Source organism: Penicillium soppii, assembly GCF_028829465.1.
Source record: "Penicillium soppii strain IBT 18220 chromosome Unknown utg000010l, whole genome shotgun sequence".
Taxonomy (NCBI): domain Eukaryota; kingdom Fungi; phylum Ascomycota; class Eurotiomycetes; order Eurotiales; family Aspergillaceae; genus Penicillium; species Penicillium soppii.
The window spans coordinates 3,176,427-3,201,860 of NW_026643240.1; the positions used below are offsets into that span (position 1 = coordinate 3,176,427).

Sequence of the window (25,434 nt, forward strand, 5' to 3'; positions counted from 1 at the left end):
TTAGATTTGATATTAAATTATGCTTTTTCTGAGTGATGGTACAACCTGCAAATAAATATAGAAAAGATGGAAAAGACAGTGAAATGCTAGAAATAAAAAGATTCCGCCTGTTCATCGTGCCCGCCACGTATATACAAAAGACCAGGTGGCTGGGTAAATGGTACTAGAAAGTCATGCGCGCGTATAGAGTATGTACAGGTATATAAAAAGCGAAAGTTCACGGAACTTCAAAAACAAATAAACCGAGATGGTGGATTGAAATTATAGAGATAGTAAAAATCAAGAGGGCTTGCTCTCGGATTCTTCAGAGTCCTTTCCAGGCTCTGCATTGTCTCGGGTACGAAGACCACTGTTGAATTGGGCAGCGATTTGAGACTGTTTGAAGCGTTCAAAGCCTTCGGCGTCTTGTTGTTGCACGGCCCAGAGTTCATCGACGGTAGTCCCGAGTTGGTCAAAGGCTTTAGCGGTGTCGAAGTCGTCGAATTGAGATAAGGACTGCTCGTTATGCAGACGGTCAAGTTTCTGTCTGAGAGCGGCAATGTGCGAGCTATTGTCGTCTTCCTCTTCGTCGCCGCCGGCAGGAACCAGTGAAGGCTTGAGGAAGTCACGGCGGAGGTTCTGACCGATACGATGGATGTGACCTTCCTGGGAGGTCATGGCACGAGAGTGAAGGGAAGTCATGGAGCTGGCGCGGGAAAGACGAACGGCAAATTGCTCACCCTCTTCTTCATCGGCCCCATTCTCATCAAGCTGGCTGTTGGTCATGTTACCGCCTGCAGTAATGGAACTGGTCCCATCTTCCCCGGAGTGCTGTGAACTGGTATCAAGAGCCGGGGCAGAGGGCACAGCCTCAGCTGGTGCACTAATGCGAGTTTCCGGGTACTCGTCCTCAAAGCGCTGAATCATTCTGTGCAATGTGATGTCCAGGAATTGTAGGCGGCGATAATTGGCATCATTGCCAGCACGATCCTCGCGAATGAGAGCCGATTGGATTCGGACTCTGATATTGCGGGCAGACTCCAGCAGATTCTTTGACATGTCCCGGGGCCGTTTGGTAACAACGCTTCGAGATATGCGGCGTCTAGGGGTTGTGGTACCACTGGGCGGTGCAGAGCTTTCCCCAAGAGCATCGAGGCCATGGTGGTCCAGGTTCCCAAGACATACACCCAATGCTTTGACCACGCCGGTGCCGCCGATAACATAGTCTTCATCTGGGGCCATATCGTCGACGTCGTCGCACGGCTCCTCAGATACAGCAGAGTGTCCGACAATATGCTGGAGGATGTCAGGCACTGGAACGTCTTTCGTCCCAAGAGGAACGATAGAGTCAGAAAGTTCTTCCGCAATAGCGCCACCTTCAAGATTTCGTAACGAGTAGGCTACGATTTGAGATGCCAAAGCCTTGACAACCTCGTTGTTTTCTGCGCTAGGGACATCAATATCGACGGCAATGATAGTCCGTGAAACACGAACTGCCGCCATCATGGACGCATATACGGCACATGCTTCTTCCTGGGCAATAGGGTCTGTGGTTGAAGCCAGATCGATGATCTGCTGATTCTCCAATATGTTCAAATGGCAAAGACTAGGGCACTCTGGTAGTACCTCGGCAAGACCAATTACATGGTCTGGTGTCAAGTTGACATCAGCGAGATGAAAGCGCTTCAGAGATGTCATCTTGGGCAAGAAGCGACGGAACGCCCCAAGAGCATTAGGTTGTGCTGTGAATAGCTCGCGATTATGGGAGAAATCAATGAAACGAAGGTTGTGGATCTGAGCAAGAGATTGGAGCAAAGGGCAGATCACCGATGGATTCAAAGAGCAATCCGCCAGACTCAGTGCGTAAAGCGGTGTCTCGGGTTCAATTGCGCCTGTGACAATATCCAAATCATCCTTTATAGCATTTCCACCCAGATCCAGGCCTTCGCATTGACCGGCTTTCAGGTACTCGACCACATATTCCAAGCCCTCTCTTGTCAGACCATTGCTTGCGAAGCCCAGTCTGCGCAGGCCCATTTTGGTAGTCGCCTGGCAAATTTGCTTTACTGCTTCGACCGAGGGGTTACACTCACTCATGAGCAGCTCTTCTAGGTGATCCCCGCCGAAGCGCTCCGCTAGGGCACTAGCAAAGATAATGCTCACATCGGCAGTGAGTGGTTGGGTTTGATTGGTTGACCCTGAACCATCAATCGCAACCTGGCCTTGAGGAAAAGGAATGCCTGACAAGTCTATGGCTTTCAACGATTTGGAAAGATGGATGAAAAGACTGATGTGGCGCCATCCCTCGCGTCCAATCTTTGGGTTGTCCTTTAAGGAAAGCTTTTCCACGACACCGTATCTCTCATGATCATCTGAACCCGGAGATTCCGGTCTTCGAGAGCGTCTGCGTCGGTAGCGCATTTGCTCGACTGTCTTGGTGGAAAGCAAGCCAGCAAGAATTGATCGCAAGGATAGATCCGTCAATGAGCAATTCTCCAAAATTAATTTACGAACTGGAACAACTGCGAGCCAGTCGCTGAAAGTTGTCAAGTCCTGCGAGGTCATTGGGAAGTTGCTGAGATCCAGAGCTGCCACCGTGCCGGGAGACTCGGCCAAGGTGGATGAAGGCTTCGAGATCTCGTCAACAACTCTCTTGAGAACAGGGGTCTCGCGAAGTTGGCAACACCGGCGATAAATGCGCACCGGATCGGTCGTGGGGTGGCTCTGTGTTTTGGATCTGGTAATACCCGGTGCTGGAGCCTGTGTATACTCTTCATCGTTCTCTGCGTCGAGTTGCAATGGCACCGAGCCATTTGCCACAGCCTGTCTGCGCTTCCTTTCCTTGCGCTCCTTGCGCTCTGCCTCTGACCGTTTCTTCTTCTCCTGCTTCCTTGTAGGATCAGTTCCTTCTCCGTTGGGGGTGGGATCAGCAGATGGTTTGGTACTAGTGGCGTTTGGTGGAGAAGAGGCAGGTTGGTTCTTTGAATTCTCAGTGGCTTGAGCCGGAGCCTGAAACGAGCTATCCTTGTCGGCTAATGTAGTCTGGGGGTGTTTCAAAGCTCCAGCCTCCTCCTGTTCCTTCGATTTGAGATCGGCTTTCTTAGACTTGTGGCTATTGGATTCGGGTAGAGGTTGTCGTAACTGGTTTGTTGGAGGAGCATTCTCGTCATCATCCAGATGAGAGATCCCGGCGATTTCTACATCCACGCAGAAAGCCACACGGTTCAATTTGGCCTGGTTCAAGTCGGCGATCTTGCATCGGTGCCGATGTTGGTCAATGTTCATCACACGACGAGGGCAGATCGAGTCATTCGGGTTCAACTTGGGCAATCCACCCGAGTTTGACGAGAATTTGCGCAGTGCATTGTGGATAAAAGACGGCCCCTTCGGTGATGTCGAGGTAAATGGATTGGACTCGTCCTTTTTCTCCTCTTCCTTGTCCTTTGGGGAGTAGGCGGCCCCGAATGGATTGTGTGTATCGAGGGGAGAGGTCGTTTTGGGGCTCGCGGGACCGGCCTTGAGACTGGATTGCGAAGGTGGTGTTGATCCAGACGAGAACTTCGAGCTCAAACTGGATATCCACGAATTCCTTCGTCCGATAGGCTTGGGGTCAGTCTTTCGCGTGGCTGGAGATGATGTGGATGGCTTTGATTCCTCGCTTTTTTCGGTTATCGGTGGTTGTGCTTCTACCGGAATGGGATCATTCTTGGGGGCTTGCTTCAGCTCTGGGGTGGCGGGGGGTGGTGTTGGGCGTGCCGGGTTACTGTTAGAACGAGATCTCCGATGCGACTTAGATTGAGAGGTCGCAGGCTCGGCATCGGTGCATGGTTTATCGCTTGATGATACCGACTTTGTTCGAGATAAATGATCTGATTTAGAAAGGGTTAGAACCCGCCCCCATCTGCAAGAGCCGCGTCCACGCGGAGCCACAGAAGTGCCGAGGATGGAAAGTGGAACTTACCTTTCTGTGAATGATGCAGCCAACTCACATCAACAGTCTGAACTCCCTCCATTGTGAATACCTTTTGATTTAGATTGAAAAGCCAAAAGGTTCGTATGTCGCAGCCGTCTCGAGTTGTCAGCGGTGTGGCGTGGTGTAACTGGAGCGCAATGACTGGATAGAGACTAGATCGAATGGCGCATCATTGGCTGGTCCCCCACTTTCCACTGAAGATCACGAAGCGACGATTTGAAGAGACGGAATCAGGTGGACAACACTAGACACTGGTGGCCAACAAATGGTGTGGAAATTCCGCTGATGAATGCCGTATGATCTGCGACCGAAAGCTACACTGCTCCGTTACAGGGAACGACGTAGGATATCGATCTCCATAGGTTGTAACAAGAACTGCATTGTGCAAGAAACAAGGAGATAAGTAAGAAAATAAGGATAGTTTCTTCCGGATGCGATTCACAGTCTGGAATAACTTAATACGGTGACATAATCTGCCCCGAAGCTAAATTGGCCTGAAGGGCACGTGAGTATGCAACATGTTGGCTCCATTCTTGCCGAACTAACAATTGTTCTCATATGGTTGGTCTATTGTACAATCCTCTACAGTATGTAGGTTCTTAATTTGGAGTTTTATGACCAATTGGAAGTTCAGGCTATGGATGTGAGGCTGGTCATTACACCACGGAGAATGTTCGCCTCTCCGGATGTTTCCACCTGTTCTGTGGTACACATTGTGGAGTAATCAAAACAACTCCATTGTACAATATACGGTGTAGAGAGAATGAAAATGAACTCTTAGAGAACTCAACCTTACACATAGTTTATTCCAAAGATAACATTTCAAGTGCCTATAGCAAACGTATAAGTGTCAAATGCACAAGGCCCATAAGGTACTTATATAGATCTAATATTCCCTAATATCGATGTAGCTAGAGAGTTTGTAGCTTTAATGCCAATTAGTTCCCGACTTTTAGGCATTTGTAATGAATTCAACCTTATCTTTAGAGCTACCGTGTTATACCGGTAGTAAGCTGAATAAAAGTGCGCTAGGCGAGATCTATTTTGTCTTGCTTGCCACCATGATCCTCCGTGGATCGGGGGAGTGGATTAAGTGGACCTGACGGGGTCTTCAGTAATAACACCCCTAATAATATTTCCCTAATAGGTAATACTAAGCAAATATCATTCGGACCTAAAAAAGGTTTTTCATTTCCTATTTTTTAAATAAAAGGTCCATATGCTGGTGTCGAACACACCGACACCATCCTCGTAACAATCAAGACGGGGTATCCGCAATAATAAAACACCTAGAAACACCCCACTATGAACACCCTGGTGGCGAAGGTGCCGATAATAAAATAGTAAAGCAAACGCCCTCCGAAGTTAATGAGATGAAAAGAAACAGTCATCACGCCGTCAAGCGGAACTGGGGACGGCCATTCCGCACGACCCTGCCGCACCCAAGCCCAATTTATTCCAAACCTGGAATATTCTTGAGATATTCCCAGCCATACTCGTCCTCGGGCTTTTCGGCTTCCATGCCAAGTGCAAAGCGATAGGCACGCACTTCGTTCTGCAGGCCGGAGATGATGCGGGTAGGGGTATCATCGGCTTCGCAGCTGAGGCGGTAGGCGTTGCGGATCATCTCGGTACACTTCATGGTTTGGGCATGCCAGTAGTCGCGATCGAGTCGGCTTTCCAGATGGGCATCACGCTCACTCTGGAGGAGGTTGTTATAGTGCTTTTTCTGGGCAAGGTAATGCATGTTGTTGTTCTGGCAGTAGTTGCGGATCTGCTCAACCATGACACCCACTGAGGTTTCGAATTCGTGAACCAGCTTCATGTTTTCCTCTTGGTGGTGCTTGTGATGGGCGACCAGAAGCTTTTCCTTTGCCAAGGCACGCTCAAGCTCGGCGATTCGGGCGTCTGCTCTGGGTTAGTAAATAGAGGGGACTGGATCTTCCCAGAGGCCAACATACTAGCATTACTGGAGTGATCGCCGTTCTGCTGTCCATTCGGACTAGTGTTGTCGGCAATTCCATTCTTCTGGAAGTGTGTAAGCCTATAGTTTGACGGAATTGAATGCACTTGGATTCCACATACCACAATCTCCTCCGCATTCGCGACGATATTCTTGGTCACGTCCCTGTTGTTCTTCAACACATCACTGAGCTCCACCACCATCTCGTAGAGGTGATGCAAATCCATCTGGTGGCCAGCATTCATGGGAATGGCACCCATGGCGCCCATTCCACCATTGATCTGGGTCGTGACCGAGGCGGCAGGAGACGGTGTCTGGCGAGGAGGCATATTGGCCATGTTGACTGGGCTAGAGGAGTTGTCGTAGAAAGCACCCGGACCCGTACCGTTGCTAGCCATACCGTTGCTAGCGATATTCATGGACACGTCGGCGTTTTCGAAAGCGCGATTCAGCTCCTCGAGTTGAGGATCGTCAAGGGAGAAGGATCGCGGAGTGCCGTTATCCTCGTCGAACCAAGAAGCGTGGTTTTCAACACCTAGAACCTCCGAGTGAAACTTCTCAAGGTCACGGCGAGTAACGTGCGTGGAGCGACGGCGATGCCCACGCGTGTAAGGTGCCTTGGAAGGGGAGGAAGTGTCACCCTCGATTGTGGCGGGTGCACTCGTAGCAGTAACAGTTTCGTCGCTATCAGTCAAAGAATCGATAGCAAATTCGTCGTTCTGATCAAGTTCACAGAGGTCTGGAGCACAGTCAACAATCGTCGTGTGCCGGGGGTTCACACTAGTCTCAGGTGGGGCTAGCGTCGATGAAGCACGTGATTGAGAAGCACGGCCTATCCCAACCAACTCCTTCATCCTGTTGAGAGTACTCATTCAGATAGAAATTTGATCAATTTGATATTCCTGAAGAATCTGGACCAACTTCGTTCCTAGAGGAGCTGGTTCCCCAACATATTGGTGGGGCGAAGCCTATTTCCTTCCCAACCGACAGAGAACCAGGATGTAGGTGTAATAGATCAATGGCGGGTGAGATTTTGGGAAAACGGCACTCGCCCAGTCTAAAATGTTAAATTAGGTTTCGGTTTGCTAGCACATGCTCTATTCAAGCCGATAAATGTATTAATGCAGGTGCAATTGATGCGTTCTTGCCTTTATGATCTTTCCCTGCGCTGATTCAACATGAAGTTAGACTTAGTTGTCTTCCAAGGTTGGCGGAAGGAACCAAGTGGTTATACGTAAAAAAATAATGTAGACAAACCTTGGAAGTAAGCCCACTTGTTCAGGGTCACTCTGTGGCAAGTTCATCGCGTTTTGAACGAGTGTTTGCCAGTTCCACGGGTAAGTTCACAATCATGTCCAATCACTCGATACCTATATATATATTTGTCACTATGAACGGGGTAATATTGTTATGGAATTTTTCTCTTTTAGAAAAACGATTTGACACGAGCGAGGCATTTACAAAAAGGAGACAGAAATATTCCAAATTTTCAATAAGCCGTGTTACAAGTCACACATCCATCGCAAGCACCGGTGGGCATGGGGTATTTTGGGTTCATAAAGGCATATCCAACAACTCCTCTAATCTCCGATCAGAGCCTGGGAGCGAGTAACTCCTGTTTTCAGGGACACCGCTGCTTCTTTTCTGTTGTGCAATCCTGCCTCCAACTCTTGCCACCAGCATGCGCATTTTGTCCAATTCCTGAACAAGCTCTCCGTCCTTGGTGATAAGATTTGGTTGAACGTCCTTCTGCGGATCTTCAAAGGGCTCAATTAGACGCTGCAGATGCTGTAACTGGTCAAGGCGTCTTTGTCGTTGTTGCCGTTGACTGTCAAGGCTCGCGAGCCGCTCACGGAGCTGCCGGTAACTGTGCAACTGGTGTAAGGCAGGTGGAACTCCAATCGGAACAAATCCGGATGCATTTGTAGACTGACCTTACATGCTCCTCCTCACTTGCCTCCGGGCTCTCCAAATCGACAGGCAACTTTGTGATGATCCTAGGTCATACGATTAGCTTTGTCCCACTCGGTATGAATCCGGACCCGCCTCACATCTGCCTTGACAAATCGGTAGTCTTTTCTATACCACGGGCAAAGGCATCTCGACTGCGTGCATCTTGGCTAACCAAAGACCAGTATAGACTCGCAATTTGTTGGGCGACATGGTGTATAGCCTGGGAGGAATAAACAACGCGATTGTGTTGCTTAGCAGCAGCATTTACTGTGGAACTATTAGTCTCCTTTTCATCCTCCATACATGATGATATGGCCCTGAAAGCAGTTCAATTGTGATTTGCATTCTAACCTTTGTGTAATACATCTTCAATGACCTTGTCATTTAGTTCACCCTCATCAGCTTCGGGAGCATAATTGCGCCAGTCTTCCGGTAAAGCTAAACTCTCGGAGAATATTCGGACTTGACTCCGTATGAATGCAGATTTTGACTCGGATATAGTTCTCGACGAATCCATCTCAAGCAAAATGGATGCAGAAGTATCCTTACTTCCAAGGTTCATTCGTCAAGTCCCGCGCGATCTTCTCCAAACGCGTTCTTATCGATAAGGAATCACGTGCCTCCCCACAAAATTGATTATCCGGAATGGCCATTTGGGAATTTGGACCTTAGAACCCTTAAAACATTCAAAGATTGTGCAAATGCTTCAATAAACCAGTCATTGATTGATCTCATGACTGTTTATATATTATTCCTATAGTGCTAGCAAATGTGGCCACGGTCGGGAGCATATCCTCGGTTTAAATCATTGCGATCTCATAATCGTAGGGACCTCGGCAATCCAACAGTCGCCGGTCTCTCCAACTCTTATTAAACGTAACGAACCCTCTTTCAAAATCAAGTACACCTCAGGCAATTTAAACGCAGACACTGGAAAATAATTGTACGGAATATATCTCGACCTGAGACCAAAAAGCAGTTCTAGATTTATCTCAAAATGTCAGAGACCAAGCGGCCAGTGGGCCTGTTGTTTGACATTGGAGGAGTGTGTGTAAGTTGATCACTTGAGTAATTGATTGAGATTCATCTGGCTGATCACAATATAGGTTGTATCGCCGTTCCAGGCCATCCTCGACTATGAGATTGCGCAAAATATTCCTCCAGGATGGGTCAATTTTAGCATCTCGCGAACATCACCGAACGGTAGCTGGCACAAGCTCGAACGAGGCGACATCAAGATGGATGCCGAATTCTTTGCAGGGTTCAATGCGGACCTTCGCAATCCCAACCTCTGGAAACAGTTCCACCAACAACTTCAGCAAAAGCAAGGCACAAGTGGGTCGGCTATCCCACCACTGCCAAAGGTCGATGCCGAGTGGCTTTTCTGGGAGATGATGCGGGTATCACGCACACCGGACCGATACATGTACCCAGCTCTGAAGAAACTCAGAGAATCGGGTCAGTTCCTGTTGGGTGCGCTGTCCAACACCGTTATATTCCCCGACGGACACGAATACAATAATACGTCCGATGTGAAGAAACAATTTGACTTCTTTATCTCATCGGCACACACGGGTCTGCGAAAACCCGACCCGAAGATCTACCAGGTGGCATTACAGGAGATGGACACTTTGGCTAAGCAGCGGGGACTACCTGGAACAAATCCCAATGATATTGTATTTTTCGATGACATTGGTGAGAATTTGAAAGGGGCAAAGAATGCTGGTCTTCGTACTGTCAAAGTTACTCTTGGAAAAACTCAAGATGCGGTCAAAGAGCTGGAGAAGCTGACTGGTCTTCAATTGTTAGATGAAGACAAGGCACGATTGTGAGGGGCTATAGATTACATCTAGAAAGTATGGAGGCACCCCAGCAATGAATCCATCCATTTTGAATTTGGGTGGTTATTGTCATTAAAATCTCCATTATGATTAAACATCACTTTATTGTCATCTTCATCCACGCTTTATTGGCCTTTCATACCGATCTCTTTCTAGGTCTTGGTTGTCATTTTTTTATAAGTCTCTTCCTAACACTCTTTAAAGCGTATATACATCACGGCAAAGTATCCCACGGTACTATTTCAGCAAAACAACATTGACAAAGAGCTGCTTTTACACATTTTAGACGCTATATCTCTTGGAAATATCCTTGTTAGTTCTTGGGTTTCTTGAAAGTACTGAAATTCTTATCTTATCGCTATCTTATCGCTCGTATCATCCGGACACTCGTCGCCGACCACATTTCTGCGCGGGGATGCAGCCGCCACGCTAAGCGAAAACCCGCACAAATTCGATCCACGAAATTTCTTTTGCTTCTTCCTTGACCATCCCGCCCTCGACACCCTCAAAATGGTGAGTACAATAGATGGTTGATACCATCATGCATTTCTTTTGCATTCTTTCTTCCTTTCGGTTTTATATCGAAACCGGGTCCCTGCAAGTTGCTTCGGCGTAATTTCTGAAGCGTCAATTGCTGACTCGCGATGTTGTTCCACAGCCTTTCACCAAGACGGTTAAGAACAACGCCTACTTCAGGTGAGTAACATTTTACACTAAAATTTTTGAGATGCTTCTTACTGACAATTTTACAGTCGCTTCCAGACTAAGTACCGTCGCCGCCGCGAGGGTAAGACCGACTACTATGCTCGCAAGCGTCTGATCACCCAGGCCAAGAACAAGTACAATGCGCCCAAGTACCGCATGGTTGTCCGCTTCACCAACCGCGACATCGTTACCCAGATCGTCTACTCCGAGATCTCTGGTGACAAGGTCCTCGCCTCTGCCTACGCTCACGAGCTCCCCAAGTACGGCATTGACCAGGGTCTGACCAACTGGGCTGCTGCCTACGCTACCGGTCTGCTCCTTGCCCGCCGTGTCCTCAAGAAGCTCGGTCTTGATGAGCAGTTCAAGGGTGTCGAGGAGGCCACTGGTGAGCACACTCTCACCGAGGCCGTCGAGACCGACGATGGCGAGCGCCGCCCCTTCAAGGCCTTCCTTGATGTTGGTCTTGTCCGCACCTCCACCGGTAACCGTGTCTTCGCTGCCATGAAGGGTGCCTCCGACGGTGGTATCTTCATCCCCCACTCCGAGCGCCGTTTCCCCGGTTACGACATTGAGTCCGAGGAGCTCGACGCCGAGACCCTCAAGAACTACATTGTCGGTGGCCACGTCACTGAGTACATGGAGACCCTCGCCGATGAGGATGAGGAGCGCTACAAGTCCCAGTTCACCAAGTACATTGAGAACGAGATTGAGGCTGGTGACCTTGAGGAGATCTACACTGATGCCCACAAGGCCATCCGTGAGGACCCCTTCAAGGCTGACGAGAACGCTGGCCCCAAGAAGTCCAAGGCTGAGTGGAAGGCCGAGTCCAAGAAGTACAAGGTCAACAAGCTCACCCACGCCGAGCGCAAGGCCCGCGTCGAGGAGAAGATCCGCAAGCTCGCCGCATAAGCGTCTCGCTACCTATCTTTTTTTCAAGACCAAAAAGTTCCAACAAAGTTTCAATTGGGGGAATTGGCTACTGCCGGCGTTTTAATTCATGTGATGTAGTTTGATGGATCATGACACATACCACTTTGATTTCGGAAGGGGTTTTTCCTGGGAGCAATAGTTCGGTGTTATTCAAGGCAATTTTTTTACTCAGTTCGACCTGCTCCCCGCCAATGTCCATCAGTTCTTGTTCCCTCATGTGCTTCCTTGCATCTGCTTGTAGTCGGGACCCGTAAATACCTGCAAAATGTAGAAACTGTACTCCGTAAAATATACCCGTAAAAAATATCCCCCAAAATTGGTCAAATGTATCGTACGATGTGTTACGTACACAAGTACTATGCACCAAAATGACCTAGCACAGGGGTAAAATTGGGCGCCATGCATAAGCGCCAATTACCTTCGTGATTTGCGGTCCCAACCCCACGAATGCATTGCCAGCGCACTCGGCTGTTTAGACACTTAGGCAAGGATGAAAGGCTGGATAGATCCAAGGTTTGCTTTTATCAATCCCCGCTTTAAAAAGTCTTCGGCTCCCAATTGAAATCACAATTGTCTCTTCGTCATTTCCCCAATAAATATATAAACATTGGGCAACCCCTCACCACCCCGACATGAGAAGATACCAGCAACACACCCATGCGAGCTGGCACCGCGCCTACGAAGGCAAAGCCGAGTGCCCATGGTGCCATGAAGGCCCCTACCAGGCAGAACCCACGAGACCCCAAAGCAGCGCCCACTACAAACGACCAACGAAAAGGCCAGACACCGCAAACACACATAGAACAGACGTCATCTCACCGAGTCCTGCTAGACCAGCCGAGCATCGATTAAAGCACCAGAGCTTTGAGCAACCTGCATCAACAGAACACAAAACATCTGGCACCCCCTTCGAGCCACATTCAGACCCCACTCCGGAGACGGCGGATGATGACGTTGAGCCCTCGATGGGTGACGATGCCGATAATTATGAGGGGTATATGGGACGCACCGATAGGCATAATGCCCAGCAGAGCGCTTTCAGACCACCGTCGCGCCCGCGACTTCCTGAGGCATGGACACAAGAACAAGATATCGAAGAGCGGGAGTTGGGGTAGGAGCTTCAGTCGATGATATTTGCCGTTGGTTGTCCTTGTGCTGACATGCGTCGGTAGTTCAAGAGAATCGAATAAATTGAGCGGGGACAACTGGCGTCCTGAGCTAGACACACATGGGGATTTCCAAGGCCTCAGCGATGAGAAGGCTGGTTCATTGGAGCTAGACGTGCGGGAGCTGGAGGAGTCTTGAGAGTGGATTCACTTGTCATGAATCAATTCTATCTTATATACAAATATCAACAGCCTATTGTACATTTCACCAGTTCAACCTGGCTTCGGCCGATAGTGATTCACTTGACAAACGCCCGGCGGCCTCGATGGCTGTCAGCCATTCACGCACCATGAATAGTAATTTATCACTTTCATCACCAATTCATATCGATGCTCTATGCAATTAATGACATTATTTGATGCAGTAGATGGTGTCATGTTGAGGTGGGCGTTGGAGCCCACAGGCTATATCGAAATTCAGCTTTCGCGCTTTACAAGAGAATGATCTCCTCAGTCAGATACACATCAGATGATTTGTTTATATCTGAACATTGGAACCTCCTTTTTCGTGGCTGATATTTCCTACCAACCCCTGCCATCAACAGCTCGCATATTTTTAGCCATGAACTCGAGGACCTTGAACCAGTCGACCGGTTTCCTGCAGAGAGTTTTTTTCTTTACCTCAATAAATGGTAGCTTAAGGCACCGAGAGCTCTCCACTGGGCTGTTTGAATCGGCATACTCGATGAACTGGCTGGGTGATCTATTGGTATGCTTTTGCTCCCACCGTTGGTCTTACTGTCGTCTGACAGTTCAATATGTATTATAATAATTGGTAGAATCAATTTGTGATCCTCGAGATCGTCTACGATCCGTTCCTTATGCCAAGCCCACATACGTTCCTATAGCGCGCTAGTGATTGAGGCGCACGCATGGATATGTCCTTTCTTTGTCTAAATTGCTGGCCAGAGGAGGTAAGACCACTTGTATGACCCCTTTTCGATATGCTTCCCCTTGTCTTTCAATCACCACCAACAATTCATTACATCCAAAAAAACACTAGTGCGTATCCGATTCCCATATTCCTGGTTGCGCACGGGTAAATAGAATGACCATAGGCACAGGCATAGTACTCTGGCAACGGGGGTTCTGGGTTGTTGAAAACTATCCTCACTTCGGGACCCACTTCACGGTTGGGATCACGAAGAGAATAGTAAAGAGTGCTAGGAGTGTCATTATAGAACACGAAGAAGAACACGAAGAAGAACACGGGCAATCCCATTTGTTACATAGGAGTATTCGAGTCCTTCCTGGATCATCACATTATATTCCTGAACATCAGCGGAGCAAACGAGTTGCTCTGCATTGTACTTCAACTTCTCCTCGTGGTCGGTGGGTATTTTATTGGACCCAATGTTTTTCCATAGATCCATTGGCCAGAGTCCTAGGTGAAGAGGTTCTGTGGAAAGTTTATGAGGGACTTAATAGTTGCCGGCTATGAGAAGAGCCGTGGTGTTGCCATTAAAGCGATGGATACAGAATGTGTCAGGCCTCGAGTTATGTATGTCTGAAGGTTGACTCGATCTGCTTCAACATATTTGTACTAGTGGTGGTACTATTTCCAAAAGTAACAATTAACTCCTCTTTCGTTCATATGGATTTTACTCTTATTGCCTAAAAAGAGCAATTTTCTGAGCCACGTAACTATGGGCAATATGAGTAAAAGCCGCATTAACGAAAGAGGAATTGATTATTACTCTTCGAAATAATACCACCGTTGGTACAATGAACGATAGGGCTCTCTTTATTATTCAGTGATGTGATGATGGCCCATTACTGTTCGTCGAAGATATTACAGATGTTAAATTAGCATGGGAAAAACTCGAAGATTCCTCTCACCCAAAGGGATTTACAACTGAATTCTTAAATTTTAAAAGGATTTTTCCACACCTTCCTGGATGATTATCATACTTTGGAAGAAGATTTAAATCAGGTTCAGGCCCTTATTGATAATCTTCATAGTAAGGAATTAATCTCATCAAAACAATTGGTTATTTCCTGGGTGCTAAATAGCCTCAGTGACGACTATGAAGGCTTGATACAATCTATCGTGCAATCTCTTCGAAGAGGTCCTCATTCACATACCACAGAAACCCTATTCTCAAGCCTTATTGATGAAACTCGGGGCATTCAGGGTAATAAAAACCAGCACTTGCTAGTTAAATGTGTGGGCAATTTGTAATGCTCGCGATATGCAGAATTAGATGGTGTCTTTTTCCAAGCATTCTTATGCTTATTAAAGCCAAATCAAAGAATGTTCAGTAACAAGAAATCAACTGCAGGGATACCAGTCAAGAAGCAAGTAGAAAGTTGAACGAGAGAAAGAACAAAATAGGGGTCCCTATTCTCTGTATACAATTATAATACTGGTTGCCATAGTAATTAGGGTCAATCAGACGTGTTGATAAAAAGTCATATGGGTTGACCTATTCTTGGGCTGCGCAAATGAAACCCCGAAGAACCCCATCCTTAACGAAAGTAGTAGTAGAGTTAGATATTCGATTATTATTTACTCTGTGTAAAATACTTCGTCCAAGACTTTCCACCACCCCGGGCCGTCTGCACTGCCCACAGCTCCGGGTATAGGGCTGTCCTAAAGCACAGTTCCCCCATATCAGCACTCTCATTCTGTCGGTCCATGTAGGATGCTCGACCTACCTGCATCCCGTCTGTCATAGCCCACCACTCCCTCACTTTGGGGTTTGCTCGCATGAGCTCCATATCTCCCTCAAAGTCGGTCCCGACATATTTGAATGTTGCAAACAAGGTCCGATCATTGTCGAAAAAGATTGAGTCTGCGATGGCGCAAAAAAGTGCAATGTTAATACTTGAATCACACATCAATTTTTGCTCATTGCAACATAAGACCTACAGTCTTTGATATTGCAATCCTTGATTTGTTGCAGGACTTCAGGCCAGACATTGGCGTGACATTCTTTGTATGCGGCCACGGCGGAGGGCTTAAGGTGAACAATCTGAGCAATGCGGCGGACTGGAGCCATTGTTTCGAGAGATCTATGTGAAAACGAGATTAAAAGTTTCTAATTCCGGTTGAAATTGAAAAAAGTAAAAAAGCAAATGTCCTTTACTCATTCTACTTCTTGCCCCTCGTTTTCGCCGCAGCGTTAACCCGCACTCGGGGTGTGCTACCCCGAAGCCCGTGACCTCGGCAACCCGAGCTTGGCACATAGAGCCGCAGTCCAATGAGTTTAACGTGAAGAACTATGACGTGAATTCATCACTATAACGATCTTACATAACTCAAGTTTGCATCTGACTCTTAGGGACAGGTCGAATCCAGCAAACAGCCAAGTTAGCCACCAAAGATATCACCCCAATAATCCACATGGATTTTCCATAGTCTGATCCGTTGTACCGGAAGATAATAGCAAAGACGATGCCTCCAAGATTACCGAACCCACCAACAATTCCCGAAACAATACCTATTGAAAATTAGTTAGTATTATGATGTGAATGACAAAAATGAAGTGAGACATACCATTAGCAAATGGATGCACATGAGGCACAACTGCAAAGTTGGCCCCATTGCACCCCTCAAGGAAGAAAGCCAATCCAGCAATAAGACCAAACATAGCTGCCTCGGTAGGTGGATTGGACAGCCCAATGGCAAGTTGGAAGGCTCCCATAGAGACTCCCAAAAAGGTCAGAAGAAGCTTCTTAGACCATACATTGTCGGTCAACCGGTAGACCATGTCACCAAAGAGACCGCCTGCGGGTCTGAAGACAACATTCAGAAGACCGAACATGGCAGCCCACTGACCGGTCTGTGTCTGGCCCATGTGTGGGAATACCTTTTCATAGTAGGAACCCAAAATAGAGTTTATAGCAAGCTCAGAGCCAAATGAGCAGGCATAAGGGATTGCCACAGCCATTGTTGATAGGCTGAGCGCCACATTGAGTGCTTCTTGGCGTGTTGGAGCGACAACCGTCTCTTGTTTGAAGATTGAGTCCATCTGGCCCATTGCAGATGTGTCTTTGTCCATAATTTGAGGGGTCTGGGAGCCTTTCTTTTCCACGTCGATTGTTGCAGCGTTGTAGGGGGTTGTCATGCCGCTTGAGAATGTGCCAGTGTTCAAATCAATTATGTTGCCTTCCGTGGGGGATGATGTGCCGTTTGATTCCTTGGCCCAGAGGTGTCGCTCAGACCATTTGCCTGTTGGTGTGTCTTTGCATAGCAAAAGCATGCCCAAGGCGATGATAGTGATGATGATGAATGGAACGATGTAGGCGACACGCCATGCTTGGTGGGAGGTCAGGCCGCGGGATTGGACGAGGGAGTCGTAGATAGCAGGCATTAGGAAGCTGAGTTGGGGAAGTCAGTATTTGTGTTCATATAGTGTGCGATAGAAGGAAGTCACAGCGTACTAAGTGATTCCTCCACCGGCATTACCCCAGCCTCCAGCAAGGGAGTTGGCAGTACCAACAATCTTCTTGTCGAAAAAGCCGGTGCACCAGACCTGACATGGAACAAATGTTCCTCCTAAAATTCCAACGAAAAATCGGAGAGCAATCAGACCCTTGGGGGTAGTGACCAGGCCAGCCATGGCTGTTGGGATGGCACCACATAGGAGAAGCCCTACAAAGACCAATCTCGGACCATAACGATCACAAAGTGGCCCTGCGACAAATCGAACAAGTAAACTGTAACAGTCAGTAAGCTTCCTTTCCAAGGATGCTATATATGTCTTACGTTGCCAAAAGTGCGACGATGTTAGAGTTGGCGACATCTTGTTGTGTCATGTGTAAATCCTTTTTGATGGTGACTGTCAACTGCAGGTAAGTTAGACATTTTAGTTTTTCTCACAAACAACTTGGGAACACGAGAATAATTTACCAGTGGTGGAAATGCATACCATGATAGGAATGCCACCATGAAACCAAGCCATGAGAAGAAGAACACTCGTCCATATTGATCAAAAGGATTCAATACTGGGATTGATCTGGCTTTGCGGTTACTTGGGTTGATCTCAGGTGATACGAAAAGATTTTTTAAAAACGTCATCGCCATTCTGGTTGGTTTGAATATTTTAACGATGGAAAGGGGGCAGGATCGAGGGCAGGTAAGTTAGTGATTTAGGCTCTGATCTCGATCTTGCCTTTGTTTATCCTTGAAAAGAAAGAAAGTCTTTATCAATTGAGAAGAGAGATATGTTCAAAGGAGAATGCTTGAGTAAATATATAGATGGTTAGCTACTTCATTAAAGCGTGCGCTCAGAGGCATTCCATCATGACATATGCAGGAAAAATCAGTTCAGCTATCTGTTACTTGCCAGATCAGAGAATGTCGTGTAGGCAAACACTGTTAATCGAAAATCGTTAGTCAAGAGAGCTGTGGCCATTGACCCGAGTATATCTCGGGCTTCTGATTCGACGAGAGATTGTTAATCAAAGTTGTAAAGATGATCTGTTGATACCCGAATGATCAAAGTATCGATTTGCCGCAGAATTCATTCCTTATAGTTCCGAATTAGCCTCGAGGATAATTGTGATCTAGATAAGGTGTGCATCAAGATGAATGTAGACCTATAGTAACTCGGGTATAAACTATGCCCAGAGCCAATATCAAAGGCGAAAAGGTAGACTTGATAAGTTGAAAAAGATGATACTAACTCCGCGGACCATAAACTGACCATTGCTTAGCTTGAAATATTGCATTATTGTGCTTGATATACTCTGGAGGTGGGGTTTTGCTCCAGGAACTCGGCATTTGATAAACGCAAGAGCTCTCATTGGATGCGGAAGGCAAAAGATAGTGAAGGCATCCGGCGGGTCCCATGGAAATGGCAGAGCCATGTTGATCCGAGCTCCGCGGAGATACTTAAACTGGACCTTTGCCCTTGTGTCTTTTGCAAATATCCACTTCGTAAATCCTGATGACCTGACCTTGGAATGCTCGGTATCCGGGCTCTCTGCTCCTGATATTGATGATATTCAAAATTAGGGTTAGATTTTCTGGATATTATCAATTAAACATACACTCCACTTCAATTGTCTGTGATTGTTATATCAATTCTAATCTATTGCCTGTACGTGCCTTCTCAGTAGGGATTGTCGATTGTGTTCGCCTGGGGATTATGTCAGCCCTTTTTGATATACTCGACATCCAGTCACTCGCCCGGTTTACAAGAAGTTTTTGCCGGCGTCAGATATACATCCAATCCCCGGGGAACCGGTTCGAGTAACCTAATAATCCCCACTGGGGATTGGAAATTGACTTGCCATAGCATAATCTCATCCACAGAGTAATCCAATTGGTGGTAGGTACCTTTTGTATAGTGATTGCATATAGAAGACACCTTGCTTTTGTAGCTTCAATCGAATATCTTAATTACTAGATCGTGATATAATAATGTTATTTAGCATTTAATATAAGCTCCCTATACTAATAAGGATCTTACTCAACTAAGTTAATATTTTCCCATGTATTTCACAGGCGATTATTTTCAAAGAGCTTTATAAGGCCCCCCCCCCCCCCCCCCCCCCAAATCAACATTCTCAATCAAACGAACAACTTATATAGTTATAGAAGAGCAGACTATGGTTTCCAAAGATCTTGCCGATGTCAATAATAACAATTTAAGGATAAAAATGCTACTCCTATCAAGCCGTAGCTGTTAGAAACTACTCTTCCGCTACGTACATTAGGATTACAACGGATAATGAATTTAAGAGCTATTAATATATATTCAAGGCAAAAGTATCATGTATTTCATTAATCTCGCTAGTTTCTGTTCATTTCAGAGTCAAAAGCTATAAGAGTACTACCAAAAATTATAGGCAAATCATGCATTGAATATGCAGTCATGAGAGAATGGTATGTTTGCACTGTCCAGCAAGGAATAGGCCACTATTGGGTCCCCACGATACGCTGTAGGCCCAAGAGTAAGTCCAAAGCCCATCGTGGGCTCAATGACCGGGCCTAAAGCCCAGCCGATTCGTGGGTTAGGTTGGGCTTTGAGCTTTGTGGGCTCTGCGGAAGCCTAATACCTACTAAGGTAGCCGCCTTAGTCGAGAACTCCTATCTGGATATATGTCCCTAGACACTATCTATTACGATCAGTTATAAATTTTTAAAAAAACGTCTATCTATAGGCGTCGCGCTTGTTACAGATAATCCGCGGCACGGGGCTAACTGAGGCAGAGAAAGAAGGAGCTAACATCTAGTACGTTTAACGCCTACTCACAAGCTGTGCGGAATGCAATAGTGCGGTAGGACTAATCCAATACAAATGTTGGCACATGTAAAATAAAGGATCGTATGTATTATAGGAAATTGGCAAGATATAAGAAATTTAGGGATATTATAACAAAGAAACCATATCACTGAAAGGGTGTATGTGAGTTTAAAAGCTAACATCAAGTTGTGGTATAAGTATCACACCAAAAGCGGCTGTCTTTCTCCTTCCTCCGCACGTCTAATCTGTCGCAAAGACAACCACAACAAAATTCCTTGGCCCAGAGCAAAGAATGCATCGTTTACGGCGACAAACCCAACCATATGGTACTATGCATTGATAATCATAATGATCGGGTGTCCATCATCTAGGTAAAGATCCCATGGAACAGAGACTCTGGGGACCCAGGACACGGCCGAGAGCATGAAGGCCGCTGTCTGAAGCTTTAGTCCAGCTAAGCTTTGAGTTTGTAACGGCATGCGGGCTTGTTTGATTATTCCTATGACAAGTGGTATAGTCGTAAGAAATGACAGAAGTATTACGGCATGATGACCCTGGAAGAGAGCGATTGCGTCTCACTCATGCTCAGGACAGTTCGAGTGGTATGGAGGACAGAAGATGTCCGACACTGCATCTGCTATGACAGGGACTAAGGATACCATAAGATAGCTGGAATAGATGACTACTTCAAAGCCTTGCGAAGGCGACTAGTGAGTTTGTGGTAGAGGTTAAGCCCCAATCTAGACACTTTAGTCAGTCTCTAGTAAATGGATCCAGGGTCTGCTGACCACTGTTAGTGTCATTTAGTTGTGGCATCTCATAGTAATTTCGCTCATGGTTTATCTCTTCAATACTCAAATAGCTGTTGAGTTATCACGATTTAGCAGAATCATTCAAAAGAAATGTGTCTATGTGCTGTTATAATGTTTCTTATAAAATTATACGAAGGCCGACAAAGCCACTGAGCTGTATTGAAGCCTGGAACAAACATCAACACCTAGGTATAAATATTGGTGTACTCAAATGCTTGAACACATCGTATGGTGTTATACCCGGAGGAATAGGGCCCCTTGAGACTACATGATGCTGGAAAGAATATTGTCATCTAGTCCAATTGCAAGACTACTAGCAATACTATCTCACATGCTGTGATCTCCGCTCTGTCTACCTAGTGTCGGGATGTCGGCGAGGCTGTGGCTCTTTACAGAAAGGCAGACTTGTATAGCCGAAAATTTCACCTGCTCCAGATGTCGTGCCCGGTTGATGGAAGGCGACTGGGGTATCTTGAAATTTTATAAAAGCAGTTGTCTAGCAAGAGGTCTGTTTCCCTAATTTTCACTTCGCTCATCATTGCGACAATGAATTGATCTGCATGGCTTGCTATGGGGGATGACCTTTCAGCATGTGAACGCAAAAGCTGTGTTTGCCCATTTTGTGGTATGTGCTTCCACCCTGGACTTTTCTACCTAAATGAAGGAGTATTACATCAATGCTATTCAAGATCACAAATTCCGAGAAATACACTGCTTCCGACTAGCAGTCAGACTTTGGATTGGCCTAAGATACCCACCCCATATCGATGCGTTCGCCTTCGACATGGCATGGGAAGACAAGGCCAATGACGCTTCCGTGGAGATAGCTTTCACTGCTGCTAATGAAAAGAGATTCAAGCTATTCTTCTCATTTGACTATGCTGGCAATGGATCTTGAGACCAAGATGTTGTTACTAGCATGATCCAAAAATACGGTTCTAGCTCTGCATACTTCCAGTACAAGGGACAACCATTCGTATCTACTTTCGAAGGACCTGGTAATGAAGATGACTGGGTTAAAATCAAAGCAAAATAAATTGCTTCTTCGTGCCGGACTGGTCTTCTGTCGGTGCCAAGCCGGCCGTGGAATTGGCAAATATCAAAATCATTACCAGTCAATTGTCTTGGCTGGTTGCACAACTGGCGATTTAGTCAAGAAGCCATCAAGGACCTTCTTTCCCTTCATGCCCTTGAACTTTTTATCAACTTTGTGGAAGGGATCCTCCACCTCGCCTTTTCGCACCTTCCACTTCTCTGTCCCTAAAATCGAATCCATCTCTTCAACTGAAGGGAGTTTAAGATAGACCCACCCATCATCCCGCTCCTCAACAGGGAATGTAGCAATGTTCATACTCTCATCATTCGAGCACCGCCCGGCCTGCTCACCATTGAGATCGAAGTTGCGTTTGTGATAAGGACACGACACCCAGTATTTCCCAGCATCGTCGTCCCCAACAAGGCCATCGGAAAGAACAAACGCGCGCTTGTGCGGGCACATCTGCTGCGTTGCGTAGAACTTGCCCTTGATCTTGAAAACGGCAAGCTGGGTATCGCCACGCTTGACATTCGCAGATGAAACCTGCGGCGGCTCGTCAGAGAAATGATCTGCTCGAACGACAGGTTGCCAGGAGACACTGGACCACTGGTGACCCTTGAAGTCTTGCGGCGTGGCATCCGAGTCCTTTGGCCAGTATGTAGGGCGTTGTTGGGAACGTTCTTGCACGACCTCTACGTTTTCAACTGTTTCATCTGTGTTGGCGAACTGTTGGAAGACTTTGCGGCGCTTTGGATCTTTAACAGTCTCCGTCCACTCGCAGAAGTAGCTATCAACTAGTTCGTTCATTTGCCGTTCCATATCGGCGCAGATACCAAGTTTGTCCTCGACAATCACTTCCTTGAGGTAGTGGATTCCACCGGGGAGATTCTCGATCCATCGAGCTGTTCGTTGGAGCTTATCGGCAGTCCTGATGTAGAAGATCAAATAACGGTCGATGATAGGCATCACCATCTCCGCTGGAACGTCTGTCACAAGAAGCTCGGCGTGTCTGGGCTTTGCGCCGCCATTGCCTCCGACAAAGATATTGAACCCCTTTTCTGTGGCAATAAGTCCGAAACTAACAGTTGTTAGTGCCGAGCTCTGCAGGAATTGTTGGTCATTATATGTGCTCACTCTTTGTTTTGTGCCTCGGCACACTCTCTCACGCATCCGGAAACTGCTCCTTTGAACTTGTGCGGTGCGCGGATACTCTTGTATCGCTCTTCTAGGCGAATCGCCATGCCGACACTGTCACCCACACCGAAACGACACCACGTAGTTCCAACACAACTCTGCACACCTGGAGTTAGCTAGGTTTTACCTGCTGGTTTTCCATCTTGAACATACCTTGATTGCTCGGAGTGCCTTCGCATAGGCATGTCCACTCTCCATACCTGCATCCACCAGCTCCGTCCAGATATTCAGAAGATCCTGCTTCTTCGCACCGAACAGGTCAATGCGCTGAGCACCGGTGATCTTGCAATACAATCCATACTTCTTCGCCACAGATCCTATGGCAATAAGCTTATCGGCTGTGATTTCTCCACCAGGGACTCGAGGAACCACGGAGAACGTGCCGTTTCTTTGGATATTGGCGAGAAACTTGTCATTGGTGTCTTGAAGGTCGTTGAAGCCTTTGTCCATGATATAAGGGTTGTAAAGACTAGACAATATTGATCCAATCGCCGGCTTGCAAAGTTCGCAACCAAGAGAGTCCGGGTTCTTGCCTGCGCCTTTCATTACTTCGGGGAATGTCTTCAGTTGCTTGATAGCCACAATGTTGTATAGATCTGCTCGCGAAAACGGGATATGAGAGCACACTGCGTATGTTAGCAGTGAAACAAGACCCATTATGCAAGCCATTTTACTAACAATGGTTAGAGACTTCTTGGCCCATGCCCACCATGGTCTTGTTGAAAATGGACTGCGCCAGCGGCATACAGCCACCACAGCCTGTCCCTACTTTCGTACAGGACTTGACCTCGGCGATTGTTCTGCAAGTGCCATTCTTCACGCTGTCGACCACATCGCCTTTGGTGACGTTGTGACAGGAACAGATCTGCGTACTGTCATCCCTGGGAGGATGAATCAATATACGCCCCGACAAAATTGGTACAACGATACTCACAGGTCGTCTGCATTTTCTTCTCCTCCATTCTGTGCACCAAGAATAAATTGGCTTGGAGGTATCTCAAGTTCCTTTTGGAGCTTCACCATCTGGTTCAGCTTCAGATAATCCTTAGTATCTCCAATCATCATGCCCCCCAGAAGGAATTTCCCATCCATGGTGAAAAGATACTTCTTGTACACCCCAGAGAATGGATCTTTGTATGTCAAAGCCTTGACATCAGGCTCTTCTTTTGCGCCATCTCCCGAGCCAACAGCAATGGAAGGTCGCCTACCAGGAAGAAATTTGGGGCCGTCTCTATCAGCAAAGAAATCACCAAAACTAGCGACATCAACTCCAAGTAGCTTGAGTTTTGTGCTGAGATCCGGCCGTGTGAAGCTTCTGGAAGGCCTTTGTGGATTGGTAAGATTAAAAGCCAAAACGTCGGCCATCTCAATGCCGGGCGCAATAATTCCGAATGTCTGGTTCTCCCAACTTGCGCATTCTCCTACTGCGTAAATATTTGGGATCGAGGTTTGTAGGCTAAAGATGTCAGATCAAGAGCCACTGTTTTTAATATATTCTGGCTTACCTCTCATCAATGACAAAACCTCCACGCTCGCCGCATTGGATTCCAATATCTCGACCCAATTCATCTCGAGGTTGGACTCCAATCTATAAACAGTCAGTGCCATGATCACGGACAGAAAGGTAGCTGGTAATACAAGCAGCACATACCGCAAAGCAAATGCAACAACAATCAATACTCTCACCATCCTCGAAGGTAATACCCACGACATTATTGTCTTCGTCCGTATTCACAGTCTTCACCCGCTTCTGATGAAGAACATCAAGCCCCAGGTCCCGAATCTTGCGGGTAACTAACATCCCCGCGTCACCATCCAATTGGCGAGCCAGCACCCACTTATTCCGATCGATCAACTTGACATTCCCGAAATCTTCCAGGTCAGTCATAGCTTTCGCAGCTTCAAGTCCGAGCAAACCACCACCGACCGTAACGGCTGTTTCGCCTTTATGCTGTGCTGCAAAGTCGATGAGACGTTCCAGATCTGAGATGGTGCGGTATACAAAGACACCTTTGGCGTCATAGCCGGGGGTTCGTGTTGGTAGGGTTGCATCGGAGCCTGTTGCGAGAACCAGGATATCGTAAGTGATTGTTTCGCCAGTTGATGTTTGGACCGTTTGGATTGTTGGGTTGATTGCGGTTACTCGGGTGTTTAGGTGATGGTCGAAGGCTCGTTCTTTGAATGAATCGTACTGATGAATGTTAGAGATATGTTATACTCTAGGGAAATCCCGGAATGTTTGACGCGTACCCATATTGTCGGATTGAGATATAGATTCTCGATCTTGCGATGTTCAAAAAATGACGACAGTCCCACCCGATTGTATGCTACATGGGACTCTTCGCCGATGACGAGGATATCATATTTCCGATCTGTGTCTTGCTTGATGATTTTCTCGCTAGGGATTGTTAGTGGGATCCGCAGTTGCATTGGAAGATCTATACTGCTTACATTAACGAGATAGCCACCATGCCCAGGCCAACTACTACGATCTTTTGGCGTTGGGCAAAAGTTGAGGGACTTGGGCTGCCATCAACTGGCTCACCGCGTCGTAGTTTATCCAGCACAGGCATTGCTGGAATAGAACAGTATGAGATTATGGGATGTTTATCAGACGACAACTACGGATTGCAAAAAGATGGCAATAATTCTAGTTTTGAGAAAATCTCAATCCAATATGCCACTA

General features: G+C 46.9%; 10 protein-coding genes across 10 annotated transcripts; 4 read left to right on the forward strand and 6 right to left on the reverse strand.

Annotated features, from left to right (window-relative positions):
* Positions 1-279: 279 nt before the first annotated feature.
* On the reverse strand, positions 280-3,992 carry N7529_011863 (putative cell wall biogenesis protein Mhp1; the record flags this gene model as incomplete). The annotated part of the gene is made up of 2 exons (XM_057247389.1): positions 280-3,828; positions 3,969-3,992. 2 exons carry the CDS (start codon positions 3,990-3,992, stop codon positions 280-282), a joined length of 3,573 nt encoding a protein of 1,190 aa, XP_057092738.1.
* A 1,413-nt stretch (positions 3,993-5,405) lies between these two features.
* On the reverse strand, positions 5,406-6,787 carry N7529_011864 (uncharacterized protein; the record flags this gene model as incomplete). Its single annotated transcript, XM_057247390.1, has 3 exons — positions 5,406-5,860; positions 5,914-5,980; positions 6,038-6,787. The coding sequence occupies 3 exons, from the start codon at positions 6,785-6,787 to the stop codon at positions 5,406-5,408; spliced, it is 1,272 nt and encodes a 423-aa protein (XP_057092739.1).
* A 682-nt stretch (positions 6,788-7,469) lies between these two features.
* N7529_011865 (kinetochore subunit FTA4 family protein) lies at positions 7,470-8,169 on the reverse strand (the record flags this gene model as incomplete). The annotated part of the gene is made up of 3 exons (XM_057247391.1): positions 7,470-7,790; positions 7,855-7,912; positions 7,967-8,169. 3 exons carry the CDS (start codon positions 8,167-8,169, stop codon positions 7,470-7,472), a joined length of 582 nt encoding a protein of 193 aa, XP_057092740.1.
* A 696-nt stretch (positions 8,170-8,865) lies between these two features.
* Positions 8,866-9,700, forward strand: N7529_011866 (HAD family hydrolase; the record flags this gene model as incomplete). The annotated part of the gene is made up of 2 exons (XM_057247392.1): positions 8,866-8,919; positions 8,975-9,700. The coding sequence occupies 2 exons, from the start codon at positions 8,866-8,868 to the stop codon at positions 9,698-9,700; spliced, it is 780 nt and encodes a 259-aa protein (XP_057092741.1).
* Positions 9,701-10,219: 519 nt separating this feature from the next.
* On the forward strand, positions 10,220-11,323 carry N7529_011867 (60S ribosomal protein uL18; the record flags this gene model as incomplete). Its single annotated transcript, XM_057247393.1, has 3 exons — positions 10,220-10,222; positions 10,368-10,405; positions 10,462-11,323. 3 exons carry the CDS (start codon positions 10,220-10,222, stop codon positions 11,321-11,323), a joined length of 903 nt encoding a protein of 300 aa, XP_057092742.1.
* Positions 11,324-11,976: 653 nt separating this feature from the next.
* On the forward strand, positions 11,977-12,649 carry N7529_011868 (uncharacterized protein; the record flags this gene model as incomplete). The annotated part of the gene is made up of 2 exons (XM_057247394.1): positions 11,977-12,455; positions 12,517-12,649. The coding sequence occupies 2 exons, from the start codon at positions 11,977-11,979 to the stop codon at positions 12,647-12,649; spliced, it is 612 nt and encodes a 203-aa protein (XP_057092743.1).
* A 1,036-nt stretch (positions 12,650-13,685) lies between these two features.
* On the reverse strand, positions 13,686-13,883 carry N7529_011869 (uncharacterized protein; the record flags this gene model as incomplete). The annotated part of the gene is made up of 1 exon (XM_057247395.1): positions 13,686-13,883. The coding sequence occupies one exon, from the start codon at positions 13,881-13,883 to the stop codon at positions 13,686-13,688; it is 198 nt and encodes a 65-aa protein (XP_057092744.1).
* A 1,136-nt stretch (positions 13,884-15,019) lies between these two features.
* Positions 15,020-17,271, reverse strand: N7529_011870 (uncharacterized protein; the record flags this gene model as incomplete). The annotated part of the gene is made up of 7 exons (XM_057247396.1): positions 15,020-15,103; positions 15,169-15,305; positions 15,383-15,525; positions 15,887-15,953; positions 16,010-16,833; positions 16,897-17,172; positions 17,222-17,271. The coding sequence occupies 7 exons, from the start codon at positions 17,269-17,271 to the stop codon at positions 15,020-15,022; spliced, it is 1,581 nt and encodes a 526-aa protein (XP_057092745.1).
* A 3,905-nt stretch (positions 17,272-21,176) lies between these two features.
* On the forward strand, positions 21,177-21,416 carry N7529_011871 (uncharacterized protein; the record flags this gene model as incomplete). Its single annotated transcript, XM_057247397.1, has 1 exon — positions 21,177-21,416. One exon carries the CDS (start codon positions 21,177-21,179, stop codon positions 21,414-21,416), a length of 240 nt encoding a protein of 79 aa, XP_057092746.1.
* Positions 21,417-21,626: 210 nt separating this feature from the next.
* Positions 21,627-25,321, reverse strand: niiA (nitrite reductase niiA; the record flags this gene model as incomplete). The annotated part of the gene is made up of 9 exons (XM_057247398.1): positions 21,627-22,632; positions 22,689-22,846; positions 22,902-23,374; positions 23,427-23,629; positions 23,683-24,204; positions 24,254-24,336; positions 24,400-24,939; positions 24,999-25,146; positions 25,200-25,321. The coding sequence occupies 9 exons, from the start codon at positions 25,319-25,321 to the stop codon at positions 21,627-21,629; spliced, it is 3,255 nt and encodes a 1,084-aa protein (XP_057092747.1).
* Positions 25,322-25,434: the final 113 nt, after the last annotated feature.